Source organism: Aythya marila (assembly GCF_965140915.1).
Source record: "Aythya marila genome assembly, chromosome: 27".
NCBI lineage: Eukaryota > Metazoa > Chordata > Aves > Anseriformes > Anatidae > Aythya > Aythya marila.
Genome location: NC_139068.1, coordinates 3,337,523 through 3,363,237, shown reverse-complemented (window position 1 = coordinate 3,363,237; position 25,715 = coordinate 3,337,523). Strand labels below are relative to the sequence as shown.

Here is a 25,715-nt window from a genome sequence, read left to right as displayed (position 1 = left end):
CTCTGTATGCAAACCCTGATACCGAGGCTGGTAAGATATTCTGTGGTTTAAGTTTCTTCCACCTGTCTAGAAGTGAAGCAACTCAGCCAAGGGGTTGTTTGGAATGGTGTTGAAATAGTTGTGCTTTGCCCTGCAACAGCTCTGCAGACTCATTCAGCCTACTCAGCTTCAAAAAAAAAAAAAAACAAATTTGTTCCTCAGCAGCACAAGAACAGCTACTAAGTGAGCAAACCATGTGGACTTTGGGACTGAGGCTTTGCACTCAAGCCCTGTTTATGCTTGGAGCAATCTTCTAGAAGTTTTCCCAGGCTGCTGAAGTGCAAGCTGTGTTTCACGTGGTGTTATATTAGGCAGCCTGCTGGGCAGGTTGGTCACCAGGAATGCCCAGAAGGGTGTTGGCTCTGGGTTTCCCACTGGAGAGGATGGACATCCCTATCTGTGATACGTCTTGCTGTGGGCAGGTGGTGTTTGGCATCCCTGCCCTGTCTGAGTCTCACTAAAATGCCAAGTAGTTGCATATGTGACTTGCTGGGCTGTCAAGGCCCATGGTATTACCTGCTGAGAATTTTCTTAGTTGTATTGTCAGCCCAGAGCCAGAAAATGTTCATCTCACTGTTTGTTCTCCAGCTTTCTTGTTCCCAGAGCAAATGGGAATCTTACTGAAGTCAAAGTTGATGACAAAGTCACAAATCAGCTTCTTTTTGGTGAAGTCTGTCCTGGGAGCCTGGAGTTGTCCTTGGCTTGGGGATCCTGTTTGTTTTTTTCCACTGGAAAATGTTATAGGAATTGTAAGAACAGGGATTAACTGGCGTGTGAGGAAAGCAGCTACTGCAATGAAGAGCAAGTGTGCTGAAGTCCCTGCTGTGCCTGCCTGAGGCAAGATGAGATGTAATCTTGGATTTATCATGACACTGGAGTGTCCAGATACCAACCCAGTTCCATGCTGGGGAGGTTGATATTCATTCAAGATATTGCATCATTTTTATACTTCAACTTCTGTAGTCTCGTTAGGTAATGAGAACACATCTAGGGCTTAGTATCAAGGGAAGTAAAGGAGAGATTTGCCCTGTAGTTCTCCTAGCAGCTCAGCTGGATGTGGACACAAGCTTTGAAGTAGATGATTAGAATACTACAGCAGCAGAACATGACCTGCCGTCTTAGGAAAACTCAAACGTTTTCATACCTCTTCCAGAGCTGCAAGACCTTCTGTTGCTGGAGTTGGTAGTGATGATAAAGAGGCATGGTGGGACTTCTCTAAAATAAGTAATTAAAATGAAAATAGAGTACTGGGAAAGCTCAGCTGTTTCTTCAATAGTTCAACGATAATGGAATTTAAAACGAACAATGAGTTCATCTTATGTAATTTTAGTTTTCATTTCAAAACTTATGGTAGTTAGATTTCATCAGGGCTTAGTACAGCAGTAACCCCTCACATCTGAGGCAATGGTCATGTAGCTTATGCCACTAAACCTGCGTCTGCAGGGTGCAGCTTTCCTTTCTTCCAGTCCTTGGGCAGTGAAGAGCCCATGCAGTGGGAAGCTGAACCAGGAGTATCATTGTAATGTTATTCATTGTCTCTGCAGAAGGTCTCACCTACTTCTGACCCCATATCTTCGAAGCAAGACAAATGTTACCAGTAAGAAAATAAGTAGGCTGCTTTGTTTAAAATATCTAGCTGTGTGGGGGTTGAGGGATGGGACTGAGTACAGCTGTCCTGTAGAAGCATGTGGACACCATACTTTATAGAGCCTCCCAAATATCCTCACTTCCTTGTAAGAAAAATTAGTGATTCCACGAAGTTCCTGCACTGTGCTGGATCTTGACTTTGCCCTCTGCTTTTCAATGGTTTTGGTAGGATTGTAGTTCACTTGAGGAAACTGAAGTTGTACTCTGTGACTACTTCTAACCTTTCAGCTGCAGTTGACTTCACTATGGCATCAAAGAAGACCACGCAGAATCTGCCAGAGGCTGAGGACCAGCAGCAAGAGGTAGGTGCCAGACGGGGGGTACTCAAACATGCAGCAGTTAAACTACCTGCTGACAGCTATGGTGGTTAGCTAACTTGAGTCAGCATCTCAAAACCACGCTGGGAGTAGCAGGAAAAATTAACCAAATGAAGCTGTGGCTAAATCTAAACACAGTAGTGAAGCGAACTTTTCTTGCTCAAGAAGAAATTCCAGGGCTGGCTCAAATAATGCAAATAATTCTGAAGTGTTAGCTGTTATCAGTCCTATTTCTACATCTGGGCTTGACAGTGCTAAAACCCAGTGACTCAGCAGTGACAAGTGTACAGCTCCAACTTCTAATCCTGGCTTGCTGCTGACAAGGATTTGTCTTTGGGCAAATCCCTTCAACTCTGTACTTAAAAAGGGTGATGAGATGGACTGGGTGTTGCTGTGGAACTTCTAATGTCTTGTATTCACTCCTCAGCTTGAGGCTGGGTCTCAGAAGTCACTTGTTTCTCTCTGGTTTTAGAGCGCTGTCAATCGGGTGACCAGCCTGCCCTTGCTCAACTCTGCATTCAACCTGGTCTCGTCTGCCTACAACCACACCAAGGAGACCCATCCTTGCCTCAGCGGCGTCTGCAATGTGGCTGAGACTGTGGCTGCTGTTGCAGTAGGGAGTGTGGTCGGTGGGGCACAGCCCATACTGAACCAGCTTGAGCCACAAAGTAAGCAAGGAGGCTGGGGAGACCTTCCCTGCACAGAAGGGAGTAGGTGGCAGGGGAGCTTCAGGGGCCTGTCGGGTGACATCCATCTCCTTCAGCACACTGTTCACATTAATCACAGCACTGAGTCATCCCCTATTCCCCGCTGCTCAATAAATCCACTGAGTTGGATGGACATGATATTGCTAGCAGAAGTAGTCTGGCCTCCTGTCTGTGGGTTCTTTGAGTCAGGAAAAACTCCTTGCCTTTCTTTCACTGCTCCAAGCTATCAACATCCCATCTGGTAGTATCAGTGTCCCTTCTGGATATTGTTCAGTCTCTTATCCCAACACTTTAACCGTCCTGCTCACTAGAGACAAGTGCTGTACTGCACTTGGAGTGAGGAGCAGCCAATTGCTAGGAAGCTGGGAAGGCAAAATGGAGACTGAACCTGCTTGAACTGAAAGGCTTGCTCACTTCTTAATGAGACACCCCACACACACTGCACCCCAGAGCAGTGATTTTGTGTTCATAAGTATCCCATGTTGGTCATTATAGGGTCAAAAATCCCTTTCCGAACTGAAGACTAAACTGGTACCTCTCTTTTTTGTCTAGTTGCACTCGTAAATGAATATGCTTGTAAAGGATTGAATCAGCTGGAGGAGAACTTGCCTTTCCTTCAACAGCCAGCAGATAAGGTAAAGTAAAAGCTTTTCCTGGGGAAGCCGTGGCTTGCTCTCTTGCTTTTTGGAACTCATGTGTAAAGTAGAGCTTGGGGAAATAAACTCGAGCAGCACTGCTTTGTGAGGTATGGGCTAGGGGACTTGTTGCTAGCTGATAAGGGCTGGGGATATGTCTTCAGCATGTGGGAATGAACACAGCCTTGTGGGACACTGGGAAAATGCACCTGTATTTACAAGAGCACGAGCACAGTTTAGCCACGTGCAAAAGCTACTTCAGGGCTTATTTCAGGAAAAAAATAAATCTCTTTGCCCCTTCCTGTTGTAGGTAATCTCAGACACCAAGCAGCTGGTTTCCACCAAAGTGATATCTGCCATGGATGCCGCCTGTGAGGCGAAAGAAGCAGTGGCTGATAAAGTGACTGAAGCTGTGGATCTCACAAAAAATGTTGTTGGGGACAGCGTTAAGCTGACCAGGTCAGTGGTGGCCTCCAGTGTTAGCAGTGCTGTGGAGGCCGCCCAGGGTGCCAAGGAGCTCATGACCAACAAGGTGACTGAAGCAGTAGACCTCACTAAGCACATCGTGGAGGACAGCATTGGCCTGACCAAGTCTGCAGTGGCATCTACTATTGTCAATGCTGTGGAGGCTGCTCAGGGCGCCAAGGAGCTCATGACCAACAAGGTGACGGAGGCTGTGGACCTGAGTAAGCACATCGTGGAGGACAGCATTGGCCTGACCAAGTCTGCAGTTGCTTCCACGATTGTCAATGCTGTGGAGGCTGCCCAGGGGGCCAAGGAGCTCATGACCAACAAGGTGACTGAAGCAGTAGACCTCACTAAACACATCGTGGAGGACAGCGTTGGGCTGACCAAGTCTGCGGTTGCTTCCACTATTGCCAGTGCTGTGGAGGCTGCCCAGGGTGCCAAGGAGCTCATGACCAACAAGGTGACGGAGGCTGTGGACCTGAGTAAGCACATTGTGGAGGAGAGCGTCGGGCTGACCAAGTCTGCAGTGGCATCTACTATTGTCAATGCTGTGGAGGCTGCCCAGGGGGCCAAGGAACTGGTGACCAACAAGGTGACAGAGGCAGTGGATCTAACTAAAGTGGCTGTTCAGGATGGTGTTGAGAAGACCAAATCAGTGGTCACTTCTACGGTCAATACAGCCCTGGATGCTGCATTTAACACCATAACTAGCAAAATAAACACAGCCCTTGAGCAGAGCAGAGAGGCCATCCAGGAGAGTGTGGATATCACTAATACAGTGGTGAACAACAGTGTAAGCAAAGCCAGGGCGGTGGGCCAAGCAGTGGCAGGTGGTGTAGAATCTGTCCTGGGCATATCAGAAGATCTGGTGGATCGCTACCTCCCCATGACACAAGAGGAACTAGGTGAGAAAATGGTTGGCTGGCGGTTGTAAATGCAAAGCCTTTCCTACGTGACTAGAGAGCACCTGATGCTGCAAGTCACCTGAAGTAGGCAGGTAGCTCTGAATTTGTCATCAACTTGGCTTTGTCAACACTGACTGTCCACGTGCTACAGGACAGAGTTCAAGCATTTGCTAGCTGCTTCTTGCCCTTTAGCCTCAAGACAAATCTATGGGTGTCTGCTTCAACCTATCTGTCAAGTCTGTTTATCTGGAGAGAACCCTGAGTGGGGACTAGCCTACCTTTAACATCTGAGCAACTGCAAATGCCTGGTGTTTATACAGCAAGCTTCAGCATTCGTGTCTTACAATGGGAGCTCTTACCTCTTTTTTTTTTTTTTCCCCTGCTCTTTGCAGCTGGGGGAGTGGAGCACAGCTACATCTCTGTTCTTATTTCCTCCAGGTAAACTTGCCACTGCTGAGGGATTTGGTATGGCTTCTGTGGAGGAGCAGAAACAGCAGCAGAGTTACTTCGTTCGTCTGGGTTCCCTCTCTAACAAAGTCCGCCACAGAGCCTACCAGCACTCCCTGAACAAGCTGCAGCATGTTAAGCAAAGACTCTACAACACACTCTCGCAACTACAGCTGGCAATAAACTTGGTACCAACATTTTTTTTTTTTCCCTTTTCCTTCCATCTGTAGTCTTCCTGCTGTAATAGCCAGATGTAGGTGCTTCTTCCATCCTGCACCCAGCTGTATGCCCTTCTGGGCGTCTCCCTGTCTGAAGTGCTTAGGACTGCTTCTGCTTCACTGATTGTATGTGCTTGCAATCCAACTTCATCTCATTTTTCCCATCAGATTGAATCTGTGAAAAAGGAGGTTGGCCAGAAGCTTCTGGATGCTCAAGAGAAGCTCCATCAGCTGTGGGTGGACTGGAGCCTGACCCAACCCAAGGGACCCCAAGTTCAAACAGCCTCCCAGGCAGAGGTATACCCATGCAGGTGTATGTAATCAGGCCTCTTGTGGATGGTGTGCATCTCATCTGCTATAGTAGTTGAGCTATATTTCTTTCCCAGCAGATAGAATCACGGACTTTAACTATGCTGCATATCATCACCCAGCAGCTACAACGTGCTTATGAGAATCTGAAAGTCAGCATCCATGGCCTCCCCAGCGACATTCAAGAAGCTGTTCATCAAGCCACTCGAAATATCCGGAAGCTCCACACTTCTTTTTCCGGTGCTAAGTCCTTCCATGACCTGTCTAGCACCACCCTGGCTGAGAGTCGGGACTATGTGGTAGAAGCCCAGAGGTCTCTAAATGACCTGCTCCAGTATGTAACTCAGAACATCCCTCTTAACTGGCTGGTGGGTCCCTTCAGGGCAAGAGTGAAAGAGGATAGCAGAAAGGAGAAGAAAGATGCAACTGAGATAAAATGTCCTGCCTTGGAAAAGGCTGCTACATCAGAGGAGGTGGCTAAGATGCCTGAAGAACCAAAGGGAGCAAAAACAATTCTGGGTGAAGTGTGTGAAGTGCTAGAGAAGATAGAAGAGAAGCTAGAGAGAGACATGGAGGTGGAAATGGAGGTTGCATTGGCTGCAAAGGAGCTAGTAACTAATGCACCAAAGGAAGATCTCTGAAAAATTCCATCCTCTCTGGCCAAGGCCCCTTGGCTAGAATGTGACTTGGTCTTTTTATCTTGTACCCAACTGCTGATCATGCCAAGAGTGCCTGTCCCAGGCTGAGCGTACAGTAAGATGTAGTTTGCGAGACTTGATAACCAAGCAGGGGTGATTCCATATCTTGATTTTATTTTTATTTTTTTTTAAGCATGCTGCTCTGAAAGGGGACTTGGAGGGCCTGTCCTTGGGACTTTTAAGGCAGCACAGCTGTGTGTGAGTGCCTAACTCTGGGTGAGAAGTGGTCTCAAGTTAGTTTTAATGGTGGGTTTTTAATGAATTCATCCAAACTGTGGAGATTTTAAAGAAGATACTGCACTTGACCTTTAGAGTTTCCCTCCTACAAGTTTAAAACTACAGACACTACTTCCTTTCTGGCTGTTGTGCTTCCTGAGAATCTGAGCCCTGCAGCAGACCAGGAACAGCTGGGAGCAAGAGGCTTCTTCTCAAAAGAGACTTCTCAGCAAAACAGGTGGTTTTTCACAGAAGAAACACTTGGCAAGGTGGGATTTTTCTCTTAAGGGTGCCAGTTTGCAGTGGGACTGTCTTTCCTAGTCATGTAAGTGATTTCAGGAATCCTCTGTGTGTACCTCTGTCAGTGATGTATTTTGCAGCTTTTGCCAGGAGTTATTCTGCCATGTTTATAGATATTCAGTCATTTAAAATAGAGATAGATACTATTTTTTCCAAGCAAACAATACCTTGTCATCTGTAATACAACTTATTTTGTCCTGGTATGGCACCATTGCTAGGATTAGAGTAATGGCAAGAGGCTTCAAAATAAAGCTTGAACTGCTGTCAAATAAACGCGTTTCTTCTGTCTGTAAAGCTGCAGCATCGTGATCTTTCCCTTAGCAGTGGGGGGTGGGAAGCTTGCGTTTAACAACTCTCTTCTCATTATTTTAACCCAAATGCTCTTAGTGGGTCTACTGCCTGCCTCAAATTTAGGAAGAAAAGGATTTTGGCAGGGCTGTCTGCCTCTGTACCCTGCAGTATTGGGTTCCTCTCTACTCCTATCTCAAACGTTTCGCAATGACACCCCAGAAGCAATGCCGACAGCCTATCGCTAGAGGAAAACACCGGTGCCCAGGCTCGCCAGCTTGGCTTAAACACTTCATTAAACCATTTTAAAATCTCCACGAATCCTCCAGGGGGAGGCTGGGCCTGCACCCGAGTGGCTGCAGGAGCCCGGGCCCTCCTGGGCCCGCTCCGCCCCGGCCCTGAGGCCTCGCCCCGGCCGGGCCCCGCCGCTTCCTCGCGGGCTCCCAGGGCCCGGCCCCAGCCCGGGCTGGGCGAGGAGAGGCCGAAACCCGGAGGTCGAGACCCGGAGGCCGAGGCCCGGCCGGGATTTGCGGCGAGGCGGCCCCGGGGAGGCCGGAGCAGGACCCGCCGCAGGTAGGCCGGCCCCGGCCCCATCCCCGCCGCCGAGGGGGGCGGTAACAAAACGGGGGGAAAAAGGTGTAAAAAAAAAAAAAAAAAAAAAAAAAAGGTGCCGGGCTCCGCGGGAACGGGGGCACGCCGGGGCTCTGCCCCTCACGGTGGGGTGAAGCGGTTGGGGGGCACGGTGAGAGGTGGCAGAAATTGGGGTGAAAGCCGGGCCTCTCGCTGAGTCACAGCGGAAGGGCACCGCCGGGTTTCAAAGTCCTCCGTCTGCCGTTTCGAGTGCCCGGCCTTTCTCTCCTTTCCTCCCTTTCCTCCGCTTCACAGAATCAGACATTTCATTGAAGGCGCCGTTCACTTCCTCAGGTTCGGCTTGAGCTCACTCGTTATGCAATTAGAGGATTTTGGGGAGATGTAAACAACTTGAAATTACAAACTTTCCCCGGCTGGGTGCTATTTTTAAACACCACGGCTTCCTTTAAATAGAGGGAGCGTGTCTGTCATGCTGTGAGGAGCCTCCGTGAGCATCCCTTGGGCTGCCAGCACTGCTGCTCTCCGGTACCGTCAGTGCTGCCGATTCATTTCACCCCGCTCAGCCGGCTCCGGTGAGTGCATTAAGGGAGCTCAGGGATTAGATGTGGACAGAGATCGTGTCAATGTCCACAGTGACATTAGATACCCTCAGAGCAGATTTGTTGGGCTACGGGCCATCAACGTCCTGGCAGGGAGTGAGTGGTTTGGAAGGGGTTCCTCCAGGCACGCTTTATTCCCCAGCTGCCCGCTGCAAGGAGCCTGTGATGCCCCTGGCATCAGCCACTGCCCTGGAGGAGACGGGTGCTTGGATGTACCCACACAGGTTATTAGTTTAGCAGTTATTTGAAAACAGCTAGAACTAACGTGATAGGAAAGCGCAGAGCTTGTTCTTTGCTTAACAGAGTTGGAGCAATGCGTGGAGCACGTCACATGCGCTGGTATATTTGTAAGCACTAAATGGATGCAAAAATATGTCAGAGCTGTGAGGATGAGCCTGGGAGCTCCCCGCCTCACTGTTTCTGATCGTGTTGCGCTGTGTTCTTTCCACAGGTTCATCTGGCCCCTTCTTCAGGACGCAGCCGTCCCAGTTCTGAGATGAGTCCCTGAGCAGCAAAGAGCTCCTGTTTGTGCAGCACATGAAGTACAACCAGGACATCACAAAGCACAGAGCTCCAAATGCTGTAATATGCTTTTTCCATTCATGCTGCTTCAGTCCAGCATCTGGGCCACGAGCTGATGAGATGGCACAGAGCATCAAGTTCCAGCCAAGCTTTGAGGACGTTCTTAATATTCTATCCCAGATCCCACCAGATAAACTCCTTAGCCTGAAATATAAACTGAAGCATTTGGTATCTGGGCGCAGCAGCACGTTACTGCAAGCCATGGTCCTGCTCACTCTGGGACAAGAAGCAGAGGCAAGAATTTGTCTGAATGCCCTAGGAGATGACCGGGCAGCCTTGTATATCCACCAGACCAAACTGGGCCCTGCAGGACTGCAGAAAGATGGGGAGAATTTGCAGCCCCCCCAGCTGGATGCAGGAGCCATGGCACTTCTGGCACAGATCTACTCGCTGCTGGCAAAGGAAGAACTGTGCAGTCACGAAGCTGTGGTCAGAGCTGACCAGGCTGCCACCACAGCCTGCAGTGCCAGCGGGGATGCTCAGAGGGATTCACAAAACAGTGTCCTGGCTGGGGAGCAGGAAAAATTTGGCCCAGCTATCAGCACTGGGGGTTGCGACAGCAAGTTTCAGACACTGAGATCTGATGTGAGCACAGGATTTCTCCAGAAGACCATCCCAAACAGCATGGCAAAAAGCTCCCCGGTGCAGATTAGAGCTGCCTCAGACCTCTCAGGCCCAAGGACCTTGCACTCCTCACTGAGCTCTGCTTCTCTGACCAATCTCCAGATCAGTGAATCGCCCACAGCTGTTTTTTGCATGCAGCCTCCTTCCCGTGAGCCCAGCCGGCTGTGTGACAAGGACAGCAGCAGCGTGAGGCAGCCTGCTGAAGGCAGGCAGAGCCACAGCCTGCAGGAAACGGGCTGGGGAAGCAGCTCCAGCGCTCATCCCGGGCTGGACACAAATGCCCAGGTCCCCCAGGAGGAGGCGGCTGTGCAGGTCAGTTCCTGCCATCCATCTCTCCCCATTCCTGAAACACCGCTGCCCACGCTAGGTGCTGGCAGCCAACCCGTTGAAACCAGCGACGTTTCCAGCATAGCGCCAGCAGAGCCGCCAGCACCAAAAGAAAGCAGAGACCAAAAGCAAGAACTATCTGCAGGTCTTCCTGATTCAAGACCCACAGTGGACGTTGGTCCTGCCTGCGTGCCCACAAAGGACTCCTCTGTTCCAGTGAGCACTTCCAGCTCTGCACCTGCTTCCACTTCAGCCAGTTCTTTTCCTCCTCATACCTACTCCTCTTCAACCCCTTCCCCTCCTCTTTACGCTACCCCTTACAGCTTACCACATCCTTCTCCCTTCCACTCACCCCCTTCTCCAGCCTGCCCTCCTCCTTTCCAAACTGCCAAAGCAGCATCGGCAGCAGAGCCAGACAGTGGAGAGAGAAAGTTCTTCACTTTTGTTATTCTGCATGCTGGGGAAGACGAGCACGTTGCCTGTCGGGTGAAGAACCTGCTGGAGAGCATGGGGGTTCCCAACGGTGCTACGTTCTGTGAGGACTTCCTCGTGGCAGGACACGGCCGCCTGACCTGCTTTCAGGATGCTTTGGAGAACTCAGCTTTCATCATCCTCCTGCTGACCAGGAACTTCCTGTGCCACCTGTGCATGTTTGAAACAAACTCAGCTCTGATGGAGTCCATCCAGCGACCATCCAAGCACAACTCGGTCATCCCTTTTGTTCCCAAGGAGAACCCCCTGGAGCGCAGCGAGATCCCCAGCATCCTCAGCGTGCTGGTGCCCTTGGATGAGAACTCCCTCGGGTTTGCCAGGGTAGTGAAGAACACCTTCACCACCAGCAAGATCAACGAGAGGAAAGCCATGTGGTGCCAGATACAGCAAGTCCGAGAGCACAAAAGGAGACAACAGCTGTTTAAGGATCACTGCCAAACCCTGCAGAACTTGGGTGCCCTGAACCTCGGCTCCTTTCCCCAGGTGCCTCCGTCAGAAACACCGTGGCAGCAGCTGGGACAGTTCGTGCCTCACCAGTTGCCCCAGCAGTGCTGTCCCCCTTGGGCCACGTCCTGTCCCCCTGCTGCCACGTACCCACCTCCCCCAGCTCCTCACCAGGCTGCCCAGCTGGGCCCCTCTCCTTCCCAACCGTTTCATCTCCCGTCAGGCTCCCACAACGCCATGCCAGAGGCCGGGGGTGCCCAGCCCATCATCATCCAGCACGCTCGAATGGTTCAGATTGGGAACCACAACACCATGCAGGTGGAAACCGCCACAGCAGCCCCGCAGGACGGTGAGAAAGAATCCACGAAGAACTCTTGATCAGAGATGCAGGAGGTCAGCCAGGGCCAGAGACATTCACATTTCATTTCAAACCCTAGATTATATTAATTCTGCTGGAACTGGGGGTAAAAGGTGCTGTTTCTGGGAGCACAGGAGAAAACCACCTTCTGTTGCAGTGGACAAAAGAGGGTGCACTCTCCTGGGACTACCATCCATGTGCTTATTTTCAACTAACTTAGAAAACTATTTTCCTGATTTTCTGAGGGTTACTGGGAGGTTCTAGAAATAAATTTTAATTGATTTGTTTTTCTCCAGTTCTTTCCTGCAGAACTAGGAAAGGGGCAGTTGGGGATGGCTGGAAAAGGGCTCGGCACGGTCGTACCTCTGGAGTGGGGGGGTGGGGAGACGGCACAGCTGGGCTCTGCTTCATAGCCGGGTGCTGACCAAGTGATTTGAGGAAAAAACCTTCAGGGGATGCTTTGGGGAGTCACCGTGGCCTCCAGTCAAGGTGCTCAGCACCACGGGGTGTTCTTCTGGCAGTCCTCTCTGCTCCTGGTAGCGCGGAATGCTGCTGGCCCTTTGTACCAATGCTTACTTCGTGTGCACGGCGTGCTCTCCTTGCAGCAGCGCCATTTCCCCCACCCTGTCCCAGCCTGGGAAGCTGCACAAAACTGGCTTCAAAAACGTGTGAGAGGCTGCAGGCCCCTGGGCTGAGGAACCAAAAGATCACTGCTCTCAGTTCCCCTCCGAAACTGCAGAGAGAAGCTTTGTGTTTGTGGAATAATTCCCGTGTGCCCCTGGAGGCGTGGTTTAAGGACAATATTTCTGTATTTAAAACAACCCAAAGGGCTGAGATAACACACCAGGCACGAGGCTGAGCAAGAATCTTCGCAGTAAAGCTTTGGAAAAGCAATTACTTGATGAAGGCAGCACAGAGAGGGGGGAATTTTGGAGGATGTCTGGGGGCAGCAGTGTGTTCTCCACTCTTACCTGTTTGTAAGAGGTCAGAGACAGGATCAGGCCCTGTCAGAGCGGCTGTTTACAGAGAGATGTCCCCTACCGAGATTACCCCATCCATTTGTTGCCACCTTTGAGGGAAAAGGTGGACTCTGAACCAAAGGAGGTGAACAGGAGCGGGGAAAGGCCGGTTATGGGGGAGATGTTCTGCAGGCCCCAAGCACTGGCTGTAGGATACGGGCTGCCCCTGAGCTTTGAACACCAGGAAGGGATCCGAGGCCAAACGGCAGAGCCCTCGCTCTGCCGCGGCGATTTGCCTGGTCTGTCAGCAGAGGTCAGCCCAAAGCCACCAGGCGTCTGGGAATGGGACTGCTGCCTCAGGGAGCAGAGCCAAGGCAACAGCAGCCACCGCTCCGGGGGCTCTGCGAGCTGCAGGGCAGCTCACCCCACTCCTCACCTGGGAAGAGCCAGAGAGCTACCAGGTCTCTGATAAGGAGAGCCAAAGGAAGGGATGCAGGGGATGGGATCCGTTCCTGGTATTCCTGTGGCTGTTTGCATGTCCATGTCCCCCAGCTGGGCTCTCCCAGCGCCTCATTCTGGGTTCCAGTCTTTGTCCAAGAGCCACCCAATCTTTGGGACCAAAAACTGCTTAAGGAAATCGTTACCAAGTCCTCAGAGAAAAGGCTGTTGGGGTGATTTAATACCCTCTCAGGCAGCACCATTAACCTAAAGACAATCTAGTTCTCAACCTTCCTCTCTGGCTCTGCCCACCCCAAACTCTTTCTATCCGTAGCACTACAAGCTGCCACCGGCTGCTGGCTTCCAGCTTTGAAACAGGTTGGCTTGTAACTTCGAAGGGCCCAGTGACAATGGATTAACTCATTTATGCTTTACAGAGCCTGTCGGGAGCCTCCAAGTGACCAGGTTCCTTCTAAGCATGAGGAAAGAAAGCTCCTATTTTCTCTTCTCTCCGTCACCTTTGTTTGAATAGGTGTTGTGTTACCGCACCTCCCGGCACGCTGCAGTTGCTGTGCAGCCTTTGGGAGGAAACATTTACCTCCCTCCTTCCCCAGCCATCCTGCCTTCTATAAATAAATGTCATGCAAACCTGGTCAGCTGGAAGCTGCTCTGGCTCGTACACAACCGTGGCAGTCACGCCGAGTTTGCCACGATGGGAGAAACAGAGAAAGACACAGCAGCAGTGCGTGGGACACTGCAGGATTGTTTGGGTGCTGTTTTTCTTAAGCTTACTGTGCACGGAGGGCCAAGAGGCTCACGGGTTACTGGGAACAGCTTCCACCTAAGAGCCACAGCCCTTTTCAGCCGCAGCTTTGCTCATCCCACGTGTTCAGGGCCCTCTTTGCTGCTGCTCGCCCTGCACAGGGAGCTTTGCCACCCAGGCCTGGTTTCCACCAGAACGCACGCGTGCTTGTGACCCTCTGATTCTTGCCCAGTTTCTCTGTGAACCTGAGAAACGCTGATGTGGTGCCCCTATCCTGATGCTCGAGGCCACTTTTAAACACTGATCAGATGTCATTAGCAGGCTCCAGAGAGCTTCCGAGATATAAAAGCACCAGCAATGGCTCCAGGAAAGCCCTGGGTGACTTTCTCACCCCTTCTGAATTTCTAAGGAAACCTTTTTTCAGACTGCTTTGTCAAGAAGTGACCACAGGTAAGGGATTTGGGTATATTAGAAGGGAGAAGAGCACCTCCTGGGCTGCGGAACAAACAAAAGGCAGACATTTCAGTCATGGAAGTGCACACAGAACGGCTCCTGGACAGAAGCATGCTGCAGGAGGATCTGTAGCCCTCAGTGATGAAACCCCATTCTTTGTCCAGGATAATTGCTCAGCTAACAAAATCATCCCTTCCCACTGCTTCATTTACATCAAAAGATAAAGCGAAGTATGTCAGGAAAGGTGTCCTTTCGGTGTCACTGTTACCCTTTTTCAGGGGAAATGTTACAGCTGCAGCACAGATTAGCTCTTCCCATGAGGAAATTCAGGTGAAATGAAACAATCAAGCCCACTGATCACAAACGCCCAGTATTACCATATCCACGAGGGCACCATCCCTAGGAAACAAGCGAGAGCTGAAAAGAGAGGCTTACCAGCAAGAAGTCCAAGGCACTTGCATTCTAGCAGCCATTTTTTTTTTTATTATTATTTAAAGTTAAGAGCGCTCATCAGCTCACAAATTAACAAATTCCATTCCTGCAGTTTAGATCGTTTCAGCCAAAATGAGGGAGAAAAAAAAAAAATAGAATGCAGCTAAACTATGTCTGCACTTTACATCTCAGTAAAAGTTAAACCTCCTCGCTTTATAAATAAAAGTTATAGTTAACACTGCAAAATGTAACGGCAGATCTACGGGATCTGTAAGGGCAGAGAGCACTGGATTATTGAGGCTTATGGATACGCTGGCGTATAAATACACGTAGAGAAGCTTCAGAAGCATATAGTGCATGGTTGTTGATCAGGGTTCTGCACTCCCCATCTTGCCCTTTCCCAAAGCTCTGAGGCAGCTGCTTCACCCTCCACCGTGCTTTCCATCCTGCCCGGGGCCAAAATATGAGCCACGGGGTGCCAAAGCCCAGTCCCTCCCCCTGCAAGATAAACTGCTGGAACGGCCTCGTGTTTACCGCTGCTGTTTACCACCGAGAAGGGTTCTGCTAACGGAGGCAAATACCTACGCTGAGACTATGAATTTAAAGAGAAAAACCAAGTTGTGTGTGGATTCCAATTAGAGAAGGGAGCTTGGCTGAACAGAAGCCAAATGAGAGTCCAAATTCAACCCCTGAAGTAGCACCATGCTCAGTGAAGTTACAAAGAGTCAGAAGCCAAAAACAGACGCTAAGAACCCCCCCATGGAGAGGTCTCAGAATGGGAAAACTGCCAGAGCCCCCTGGGCTGACACCACCAACCTCAGGAGGCCCCTGTAACTTGCATTTCCTTCTTCCTTCCTCCTCCAGACCACCCTCATGCAAACACCCCACACTCCCTTGCTTTAATAACCCCCCCAGCACCTCCCTCTGTACAGGTACCTCCCGTCCTAGCAGGGTGCCCACGAGCACCCCCTCACCGATGGTTCAAAGCGCACGGCTTTGGCTCTGAACTCTGGTGACACCCATTCTGCACAGCTCACCGTGAGCACCTGCTGGGCTCTGGGGCTGAAGGACCCCACCCGGGGGAGTTAACACGTGCAGGATGGGCAAGGCAAGGGCCTGAACTCCACACCAGTTTTCTAAGGTCACGGTTTTTCCTCCCCGTTCGTAGAAAGCAGTTATCTAGCGATGTGACTGTATAACCAGAACTGACCTTACTACATCTTACAGGATGGAAGTAGTCTTGCAGCATAGATAGGGCCTGGCTCTAAAAGAGAAAAAATAACCCAGGTTTATGCACAATCGTTGACATCTCAGGCCTTTAACACCACTTGCTACATGGCCAACCAAGAGGGAGAAAAAAAAAGCCCTCAGCATACCCAGCCCTACTGTCATGCAAGGCAACTACCTCAGCAGGGAACGAGCCACGCGGCCGTTAGACTTTTACTGCACCAAATCTGAGAAGGGAGTGGGGAAAGAATTAGTTGGGAGGGATTTTACTCCTCACTGGCATTCCTAGCTACTCAGTATTTGGGATGGGAGGGGCTAGAGCACGTATGTGATGTGTAGCTGCTCCAAAGCTTAACGCTGTGTTAATCCAGCACTAATGGCAGAGGCAGCAGGTCCCAGGGATCTCCATTTTCCTTCCTTCTCAGGGCAAGACGGTCGGTAGGGGAAAGGGCAGGGGCTGCAGCCTCCTCTGGGTGCAGTGCACTGGAGGTATCTAGTACCTGAAGATGCCAACACTGAGGGACAGCCACGAGCTCGAGCCTGCTCCTCCCCTACCCCTGCACGCGCCAGCCTGATGGTGACAGCCGAGGACGAAGCTCACAGCCCCTCTCAGCGCGTCGATGGCCTTCAGCATCCTGACAAGGATGGCCCGAGATCTCAGGCTGCTCGACCTCTTCGGGGTGAAAACAGGTGAGGGGAAAGGCTGGGGGCTTCAGCTCGCCCAGCCTAGTGCAGTTCAATGAAGGCTTCCAGTTCCTCGGGGATGAAACCCTTGTAGGGAATCTTGTGCTTGTCCAGGGCGCGAGCAGCAAGGCACTGGAGGGTGATGTAGTTGAAGGGCTGCATCATGCTCTTGGTGAGCAGCTTCTCATCCAGCAGCTCGTAAGCAGTCTGCTTGAAGGCATTGGTGGCGTCCATGTGGGCTCCAGCCTCCATCAGGGCACTCATGATCAGCGGGCAGTTGTTGCGGGCAGCGATGTGCAGCGGGGTGTTGTTGTCGTAGTCGCGGCTGTCCGGGTCAGCCCCGCACTCCAGAAGCAAGTTCACGACGTGCAGCGAGGGGAACTTGCCCACTGGGTAACGTCCCACCGTCGTGGTATCTTTGTCCACAGCCATATGCAACGGCGTGAAGCCGTTCTTGGCCCGGGGGCTGCACTTCAGCAGGCGGTAGATGGTCTGGCGCTTCTGGTGTTCCTGCTCTGGGGTGCACTCCACCTTCTCCAGCAGGAAAACCAGGTGGAGGATGATGGCCAGCGTCTTGGTGAACTGTGCCGAGTCGACTACGGGGTCCTTGCCGTGCACGAGCGCCCTCTCCACCTCCCGGACGCCTTTGCTCAGTACTCCCATGAGATCAGAAAAGCCCAAGTGGGTCGCTAAAGTGCCTTTGGAGCGGTCCTGAAGCACGTAAGAGAAAAGCTCAGCAAAGGAAAGGAAACTACTGGCAGTCATTGGGCTGAGAGGCTCCAGGTTGCCTTGCTGCATGTCCAGAGCATACTTCCACAGGTTAATGCAGCGCTCGAAATTGCCCGAGTCAGCATAGACTGCCCCTCGGTAACGGATGTAGTAGGAAGTGTCTGGGTGCGAAGGGCCCAGGATGCGCTCTCTGATCAGCAGCGCCTGCATGCGCATCTCATCTGGGTCAGTGATCAGGGCTTCCAGTTCCTCCAGCGAGCTCACTTCCCGCGAATAGTCGTATGCCAACACCAGCTGCCGGGGCTCGGGTTTAGGCAGGTACTGCCCGCCCTCATAGCGCAGCTCCATCGCCCTTCGCCAGTACTTGTGGGCTCCCAAAAGGTCTCGTTTCTTATCCACAAACGTGGCACCCAGCAACTCCAGCGCTTCCACAGCAGCCTCTCGAGTGCAGAACACGTTAGGAACCTGCTGCTCATCCTGACTGGAAGCTGAGGCGCAGCATCTGTCACGCCCCTCTTCTTCGCAGCCCTGAGGAGTTTCCCGACCGGCACTGCCACACCTCTGATGGCTCCCACCTGACGCACAGGTCCCGTTTTGGTTCCCTGCCACCTCCTCTTCCTCCTGCTGCAGCCCTCCCTGGATGAGGTACTCCACTATGTTGGTGTGACCGGTGACGCTGGCCGCTAGCAGCGGAGTCATGCCGTAACCATCTTTCTCCATGCGAGCTTTGGAGCGGAGCAGCAGCTGCAGGATCTCCAGGCTGCCAGACTCGGCGCAATCGTGCAGGGCCGTGTTCCCCTTCACGCTCCGGCGGTTGACATCAGCCCCTTTCTCCAGCAAGTACCGTGCAATCTCCCGGTGCCCTTTATAGCAAGAAATCATCAAACACGTGTGTCCATGCCGGTTAGCCACTTCCAGGTCAGCCCCGCGCTCCCCGACCAAGTAACGCACGATCTCCAGGTGCCCATCAAAGCAAGCGGCCCGCAGCGGCGTGGAGTTGGTCAGCGTGGTCTGGTTCACTGAGGCGCCGTGATCCAGGAGGCTGCGCACCACCCCCAGGTGCCCGGCCGCCGAAGCCGCCCATAGCGGAGGGGCCCCCTCGATGGTCTCCCCGTCGAAGTTAACGGAGCCGCCCTCCTCCACGCGGGCCCCACAGTGATCCAGCAGGTACTCCACCACCTCCAGGTGCCCGTGGCGGGCGGCGATCAGCAGCGGGGTGCTGCCACCCCCGGGACCGTCTCCACCTCCGGGCCCCGCCGTCAGCGCCTCCAGCTCCTCCCGGCTCCGGCTGCCCAGCAGCTTCTGCAGCAGCTTCAGCTTCCCATCGCGGGCCGCGTTGTACACGGCCGTGCGCAGGTCCATGGCGACGGGGGCCGCGGCGACCGCAGCGGCGACCGCCCCGGCCACCTCCTGGCCATGGACCGGCTCCTCCGCGCCCCCAGCTCGGCCCGGGGCAGGCGCTGGGCGAGGGCGGCCCCCGGGGGACAAGGAGCCGCTACGGGGCCGAAGCCATCCCGCCGGCCGCCCCCCGTCCCGCCGCAGCAACCTTCAGTCTCTTCGCCCGGCCGCCATCTTAGGTTGGAACGCGAAACAAAATGGCGCCCGAGCGGGGCGGGCGGCGGGGCGGGAGGAGGACGATGGGAAATGGAGTCCCGCGCCCCTGAAGGACCCTGCCAGCCCCGCGGGAGCAACTCCCCGCTGGACTGCATTTCCCGGCAGGCAGCGGGAAGGGGGGAAGTGGCTGGATACCATGAGCGGCGCAGAGATCCCGCGCGGGGCACCTTGGGAAATGTAGTCCGGCCGAGCCCTGAGGACAGCCCCTCCCTAGGGATCCCGAGGGGGCCGAGCCGCGTTTCCCAGCGGCCCCCGCGCGGCTGGGCTGCCGAGGGCGGGAAGGGGCGGGGAGGGGAGGGGCGGGGAGGGGAGGGGCGGGGAGGGGCGGGGGGCGGCCGGGCCGGCCCCAAAGCGGCCCCAAAACGGGGCCGGGGGCTGGGGGAGCGGGGCAGGGCCCGGGCTGTGGCAAAAGGAGCCGGGGCAGGGCAGCCCGACGTCGCTGTGCCAAGCAGAAGTGCTTTAAAAAGCGTTCTGTGACATTAATAGGGACATGTTTCATCGTGGGTTTTATTTCTGATAAATTCCTCGAAGCGATCAAACTCCAAAATAAAACAGCTACACAGCATGGTACAGCGCCAGCCCGCCACGTTCTTAAAAATCATTGTAGTGTTTTAAAGCATGCAGCTTGTTCGCTGAGGAGACACTTGTCTGGAGGTAGCAGAGCTGCCCGCCCAAGCACCACACACGGGTTAATTCCCCTTGATCCCTGCCGTAGCACAAGATGTCCAACTTCGTACATTCCTGAATGGCAACACGGAGCGAGGAACAAATATCTAACGCAATAGTTCAGATTAGGAAAGCTTTAGTTACCAGAACCTATTTTTAGGGCAGAAGTTGGATTTACGGTGCTCTAATCTTTGTATGGGGAATTGGCACAAGGTTTCTGCTGTTGTGTCTTATTTATAGCTGTTTCTTCTTTCCAGGGAAATAAGATTAGCCTCATTATTTCCATTGCTGTTACTCTGTCTATCATTATTATTATTCAGTCCGTCCATCCTTCCACCCATTTAGGTCTTGTCTGGAATTACCTAGGATTATCCCGCTAATGCGCGTTGCCTTCACACCGAATATCATTTTTGTTGCTAAGAAACTGCTTTTGCATAACAGACAGCGCAGGCCTAATTTTCACTCCAGCAGCTGTTAAAGTCAACGGGAGCAGCAGGTGCTCGGCGCTCCTGAGCCAGAGCCAAAGTGTCCGTGGCAGAATTCCCACACAAAGTCTGACCGTGCACACGAGCGTGTCGTCAACGCGTGCAACGTGCCCGGGGACAGAGCAGCTTCACGGGTAAAAGAAAATGAGCAAAGGTGTCCTTCCACCTCCAGTGTGTGTGTACTGTGCAAGTGCAGCTTTCTGTGTGCCACAACAGAAGTGGCTGTGTGCGCTGGAAGCTATTTGAGACTATTCCTGTGTCCCCTTCACACACACAGGTGCGAATACACACCTATGCTTACAGCTAAAAAACACGTTCTCAAACGTAGATAGCTGTCAGCAATGAGTTTGGGTGCACGTGGTCCGTTTTAATATTAACGTGAGGCTTCCTGTGCGTGTCTGTGTGCATAGCTGACGACATGGAGATGTCAAACAGCTAAAAGTGTGAGCAGAACGTATGTGTGCATGGCGTGTACCTGTACACAGGGCTGTACACCTGCTTGTGCACCTCCACATGTGAAATCCACAGCACTTGGGCTGTTTGCACTGCAGCAGGTCAAGGCGCAGACACAGACATAGTGACATTTCCTCTCCCTGCGGGCTCTTTCACGTTGCTATGGTGACCAGATGCACTCACACTTTTATCTGAAGTATCTATTAACTAAAGCTTCCTATTAATTTCCCCTCCTTACAATGGATATGGAATTCACCGGAACACCAAGTAAGCTTTTGAGCTCCCAAATTTACATCACAGCCTGCCCCCAGTTCCTGGGTGAGCTGTCAGAAACATCACGGGATAGAAGTGCAGCTGATAAAAATGTGTGTTGTTGTTTTTTTTTTGTTTTGGTTTGTTTTTTTGGGGGGGGCTGGATTTTGTTTTGTTTTGTTTTGATGAATGAAGAAACTGCTTAGTAATGAGAATAAGAATAAACAGCACAAGGAGTCTCTCAAAAGCCCTGTAGATCCTGAGACATGGATATGGAAGAGCTGAGCCACAGTATCTCACCCCTGAGCCATCTGAAAATGGATTATTTGGTCTGACAAGTCAAAGAGGGCTGAACATGGTGGTGGACAGCTTACGTCAGCTTGCCTTGAGCTGATATGCTGCAACAGCATCAGCCTGAAAAGTCTGGGGCAGGATTTTGGCTGTGAGGGGCAGAAACCAGGGGCTCTGATCAGATTCCCTTGTTACATCAGTTCTCCTGCTTCCTTTGGCGTCTCCTACAGAGGTCACCACCAAAAGAATCAATGTCCCAAACCAGGGACACCAGCTCAACACCTGGCATAGAAATAAACGAAGGACTAGAAACCATCACGTCCCTCATCTTCACAGTGTGTCCTCCACGAGGCCCCGGAGACTCCTGTGAAGGTTTTGTAGCGTAATGCAGATAAAGCCCCAGCCAGTATTCTGAGAATATAGAGGGAAATTAAATACCCACCGGAGGAAAAGAAGATAAAAAATGAGACGTTTTGACAAGGCTGCCAGATTGTGTGGCAGGAGGGTTAATTTTTTTTTGAAACTGCCATTTCATATTCCCTTTCAGACAAGCTGAATTACACAGTACTGGCTGCTGGAGGAGTTGCATAATTTTCTTCACAGAAATAATGACAGGGTACTTAAAAAAAAAAAAAAAAAAAAAAAAAAAAAAAAGAGCAAGTGAACGGGTGGCTAAAGTGTTGGGCAGAGACTTCAAAAATCTAGGCTGAGATCCTACCTATGCTAGGAACTCCTTTTGTGACCCTGGGCTGGTCAGTTAATCATTCTATGTTCTATTTCCCTGACAGTAACATGGGAATAATAACTGCTCTCTGCCTTGCTTATTTAGATGGCAAACTGAGTTTACAGGTGCATCTTCTGGGCTTTTGGCAGCCAAAGGCAAAGAGTTTCAATTCATGCTAAGGTGTGTGGAACAACAACAATACACAAAGTAGATAATAATAATAATAATAATAATAATAATAATAATAATAATAATAATAATAATAATAATAATAATAATAATAATAATAATAATAATAATAATAAAAGAGCTTGGATATGTGATCTGGAACACTGTTAGCATGAGAGGATGAAGAGTTCCTAATGCATTGTTCCATATCTCTTTCCTCAAAATGTGGAGAAGTTTGAATCTGTGCTAATAGTTCCAAAGCCACATAAATAATTTAGGAACTAAGTCCATGTTGTTTTACTGAATCCCTGAGTTACTTCTGAAACTGTGAATCGATAATTTAGGTACCTGCAACATTTTCTGCAAGCTCTTTGTGCTTAGCCTGTCACCACATTGAGGGTTAACAGCAGATTAGGGCAAGAGTCTCATTTTTTCAAAGTTTAAATGTAAGTTTTTATCAATCTCTTAAGCTTTTACAGGTTTATCTAATTTGCAGAAGTCAGAAGAAGATGGTCTTTTGCTGCTAAGTCCAGTGAAGACAAAATCTTCTGTATTTTTAAGTAACTACATGAGAAATTTGCTGTACAAAGAGAACAACTCTAAAAATAGTAAGAAATGGCACCATGACATTAGCAGGAACAATGACCCAATACCCAACTTGCCGCAGGGGCTTTTGTCCTGTAACTACCTTCATCATTAAGGCTTGTGATGACATTATTTTCTGTGCTTATATAGGGCACGAGGCCATTGCTACCTGGAAGGAAGGATTTTGATCAGACTGCAGAAGATGAACAGGCAGGAGAGGTATGTTGAGTAACACTAAATCAATGGAGTTTCATTTACATTAGACACCAGCCTGGCAATTTCAACATTAATGGTTGCACTACTGCCCTCTGAATTTTTGTAGCTTTAATATATCAGTGGGGGAGTAAAAGAGAGGGAGAGCGTGTCACTCATGCTTATGATACGTGGGTCTTTTCTTTCATGCATCATCAATGGGTAGCAATTTGTACAGCTGTTAAATTCCTTTAGCAATAAATTTCCTGGGATAAGTATTGCACTGCTCCTACCTCACAGATTATCTAAGATGATAGTAACAATAGTGTCTTTGGATCTGGACCCTCTTTCTTTCAAGCTGAAAGAATGAAAGGCTGAGGCAAATGGCAAGGTAGCAAGAGCATCAGATTTGGACCTCTGGCTGCGAGGACTGTAAAGACCTCATCAGATTTGGATCTTCTGGCAGAACCTGGCTGCGAAGACTGTAAAGCACGTTCATGAACCACAAAGCAGATGGATTTGGAGGTCAGTGGCTGTCTTCGTCTTGCAGACATTTGCTCTGGTGCTGTACTGCACTAACTCTACAGCTGACTTTCCAGATGCGTTTCTGTTTTCAACCTAAATGGCTTAGTTGAAGGAGAAGCCAAAAGGACTTAAGTTCCTAAATCACATAGGCAGTAATCACAGAATCATAGAATTGTTGAGGTTGGAAGAGACCTCTGGAGGTTACCTGGTCCAGTCCCCGGGCTCAAGCAGGGACACATAAAGCTGGTTGCCCAGGGCCATGTCTAGATGGCTTTTGAGTATCTCCATGGATGGAGACTACAACTTCTCTGGGCTACCTGCTCCAGTGCTTGGTCATCCTCACTGTACAGAACTGCTTCCTGATGTTCAGTCAGAACCTCCTGCATTTCAGTTTGTGCCCAGCATCTCTTTTTCTGGCACTGGGCACCACTGGGAAGAGACTGGCTCTGTCCTCTCTGTACCCTTTCTGTGGGTAATAACAATGACAAGTGTGCAATGCTGAGCACACAAAGAAAATGCTCTACAGCACCACCAACCCAAATTATTAAAGACATTTCAGTACTTACCTTTACCACTGGCCTCAGCAGGATTCAGGAATTTCATTTTCACACCTAAATATCTCTGAGAATAGAGGCTCTGGGTGGTATTGAAAATTCACCCGTTCCGGTTTTTAAAACCCTGTTGGAAGCAGCAAGCTAGACTTTCAAAACAAGCAGGATTTCTAAGTGCCCAGCAGACTTCAGCAGCTGAAGTTCAAGCCCTAACTTTGCCACAGAATTGCTGTGGGGTCTTTGAGTGAGACACTTAATGTTCCTTGATCCACAATATGAAGATAATAATAGTTGTTTTCAATGGGAAATTGCTTTAAAGTAAAAGCAGGTGAATGGCATGCTTAGAGAGAGCTGCTCATGGCTGCAGGATGAGCCTACAGAGCTTGCTTCTTCACAGACACTCCTCCTGTTGCTTCACCCAGAGCCCAGATTTGGGTAACTTCAAGGGGACGAGAGCTGAGGAGCAGAATAAGTCACAGTTTCTGTCTCAGGGGCTGATACGACCTCCAGTATGCCAAAGCACTTCAATACGTACTTTGCTTTCAGGTGTGGAGCAGCTGTATCACAGACAGGGCTCTCGGTGGGCAGCTGGACCAGCTCTGTGTCCCAGTCCGTCCCGTCAGCAATCTCTCACACCAGCGAGGGTGAAGATCTGCACTGTATGGCAGGCTATGATTTGTTGTCACCTTTATAAGTCAGAACAACAAAATCACTAGTCTTCCACACAGAGCCAGACCACTGAGAGCAGCACCTCCTCCTTGGGGACGTCCTCCTTCATTTCTTCTTCTGTTATCCTTCCTCACTTGTTCTCATTCTTTCAACACTTGGTTCTCATTTCAGGGATGGATGGTAGGCATGTTAGACAGTGTGAAAAAGAAAAATATTGCTCTTTGCGAGACCATGTCAAATCTCACTGTAATCGTCTATCCAATTTTGTGACTGTACCTGTGACTTTCTGCTCCATTTTCCCACTCAGAAGACTATAGATGACTATAAAAATTTGGATTTTTTTTTTATTCAAGTATATCAAGACTCAGCAGGATCTTCTTTTTCCATACCCTGTGATAAACTTCTCCTGGAGTGCTCTGCCAACCTGCCTATCTCTCAGTTGTATCTTGGTCTGACTGAAATAAGTAAACGTAATATATACTTGGGAATGCTAGAGAAAAGGAATCAGGCAGCAAAGAAAAAGATAAGATAATGATAGTGCTGGGTTTCCTGCGATCCTACTGAGAGACTGATCTCAGCAAGAAAAAACAAAACCCTTTTGCCGTTTCCTTTTCTCCGAATTTGTCGAAGAGCAATCTTTATTTCACCCCAGGTTTAGCTTTGCTTCCACTACCCAGCTTTCTGCTGTTAATACCTTGCATATTTCATGAATAACACGTGAAAGGACAATGCTGGCTCACATCCAAGTAAAGGATCTCGCATTATTCCTTTTGACCGCCGTTGTCTGAGCAAGGCAGACTTACCTCAGCCGGCAGAGTCAGACAAGGGACAGTATCCTCCCTGTCGCCGAATCAAGCCTGTTAAATGTACTTTTGTGAGCAGTTGTAAAAAAGGAAAAGAAACAAAAGTATCCTTCAACAGCCTCTGCTCTGCGGAGCTGCTTTGGTGAAAGGCTTCTTTCATAGAAGGAGAAAGAAATTTTCAGCAAAAGGCAAGAGTTTGCTGGTGCTGGCAGAGGTTGTGCCCTGTGCAAGCTCACAGAGCACAGTCCAGCCTCTCCCTCCCTCTCCCCCCTCTCTCTTTTTTTTTTTTAAACATATGTGCTTTCTATGGACACTTTAATCAAACTCCAGATGGGTGGTTTCAATCTGGGGATTTGCGCTGCTCAAGAGATAACAATCCTTTGTGCTAGCCTAGGTAGCAAGTGTGTTTGTGATAGCTGGAGCTGATACCAGGAGATGTCCAGGTGGTCTTATTTAACAGGGGGTATTAGCGATACTGCCATTGTCCAGGAAATCAGATAAAACTGCAGTCCAGGTGTTACCCTACACCATGTTTGTGTAATGACATTGCCAACTGCCGACTGCTGCCTGCATTAAAATAGAGACCAAACACTGCAGAAGGGACAATCCTGGGTGATATTTTCTGGTACAAGCTCACCATCATCCCTAGACCTCCTGGTTTGCACCATTTAAAGTGCAAAATTTAATCTGAACATGAAGGAGAACAGTAGTGAGCACACACCCCTTGCTCACACTGAATACAACTTTACTCTGATGCATGCCTGTTCCTGGCCTGTGCTTGGATTTCCTAAATTAAGGCATTTCTTCTAAACTGTAGCTTATTCTCTGCCATACCACAAAG

The 25,715-nt window shown here is 50.4% G+C and overlaps 3 protein-coding genes across 5 annotated transcripts; 2 read left to right on the top strand and 1 right to left on the bottom strand.

Annotated features, from left to right (window-relative positions):
- Positions 1-1,931: 1,931 nt before the first annotated feature.
- Positions 1,932-6,333, top strand: LOC309887881 (uncharacterized protein; the record flags this gene model as incomplete). The annotated part of the gene is made up of 7 exons (XM_082779910.1): positions 1,932-1,988; positions 2,476-2,671; positions 3,263-3,345; positions 3,656-4,718; positions 5,157-5,353; positions 5,552-5,680; positions 5,773-6,333. The coding sequence occupies 7 exons, from the start codon at positions 1,932-1,934 to the stop codon at positions 6,331-6,333; spliced, it is 2,286 nt and encodes a 761-aa protein (XP_082636036.1).
- A 1,274-nt stretch (positions 6,334-7,607) lies between these two features.
- Positions 7,608-11,512, top strand: TICAM1 (TIR domain containing adaptor molecule 1). Of its 3 annotated transcripts, none has more exons than XM_082779762.1 (3): positions 7,608-7,767; positions 8,239-8,357; positions 8,836-11,512. In XM_082779762.1, exon 3 carries the CDS (start codon positions 8,922-8,924, stop codon positions 11,229-11,231), a length of 2,310 nt encoding a protein of 769 aa, XP_082635888.1. In that variant the 5' UTR covers positions 7,608-7,767; positions 8,239-8,357; positions 8,836-8,921; the 3' UTR covers positions 11,232-11,512. The 3 variants fall into 3 exon arrangements, with proteins under 3 accessions (XP_082635888.1, XP_082635887.1, XP_082635886.1); XM_082779761.1 differs by having other exon boundaries at positions 8,119-8,357; XM_082779760.1 differs by lacking the exon at positions 8,239-8,357.
- Positions 11,513-14,284: 2,772 nt separating this feature from the next.
- FEM1A (fem-1 homolog A) lies at positions 14,285-18,479 on the bottom strand. The gene has a single exon (XM_082779763.1). The coding sequence runs from the start codon at positions 18,256-18,258 to the stop codon at positions 16,210-16,212; it is 2,049 nt and encodes a 682-aa protein (XP_082635889.1). The 5' UTR covers positions 18,259-18,479; the 3' UTR covers positions 14,285-16,209.
- Between the last annotated feature and the right edge of the window lie 7,236 nt (positions 18,480-25,715).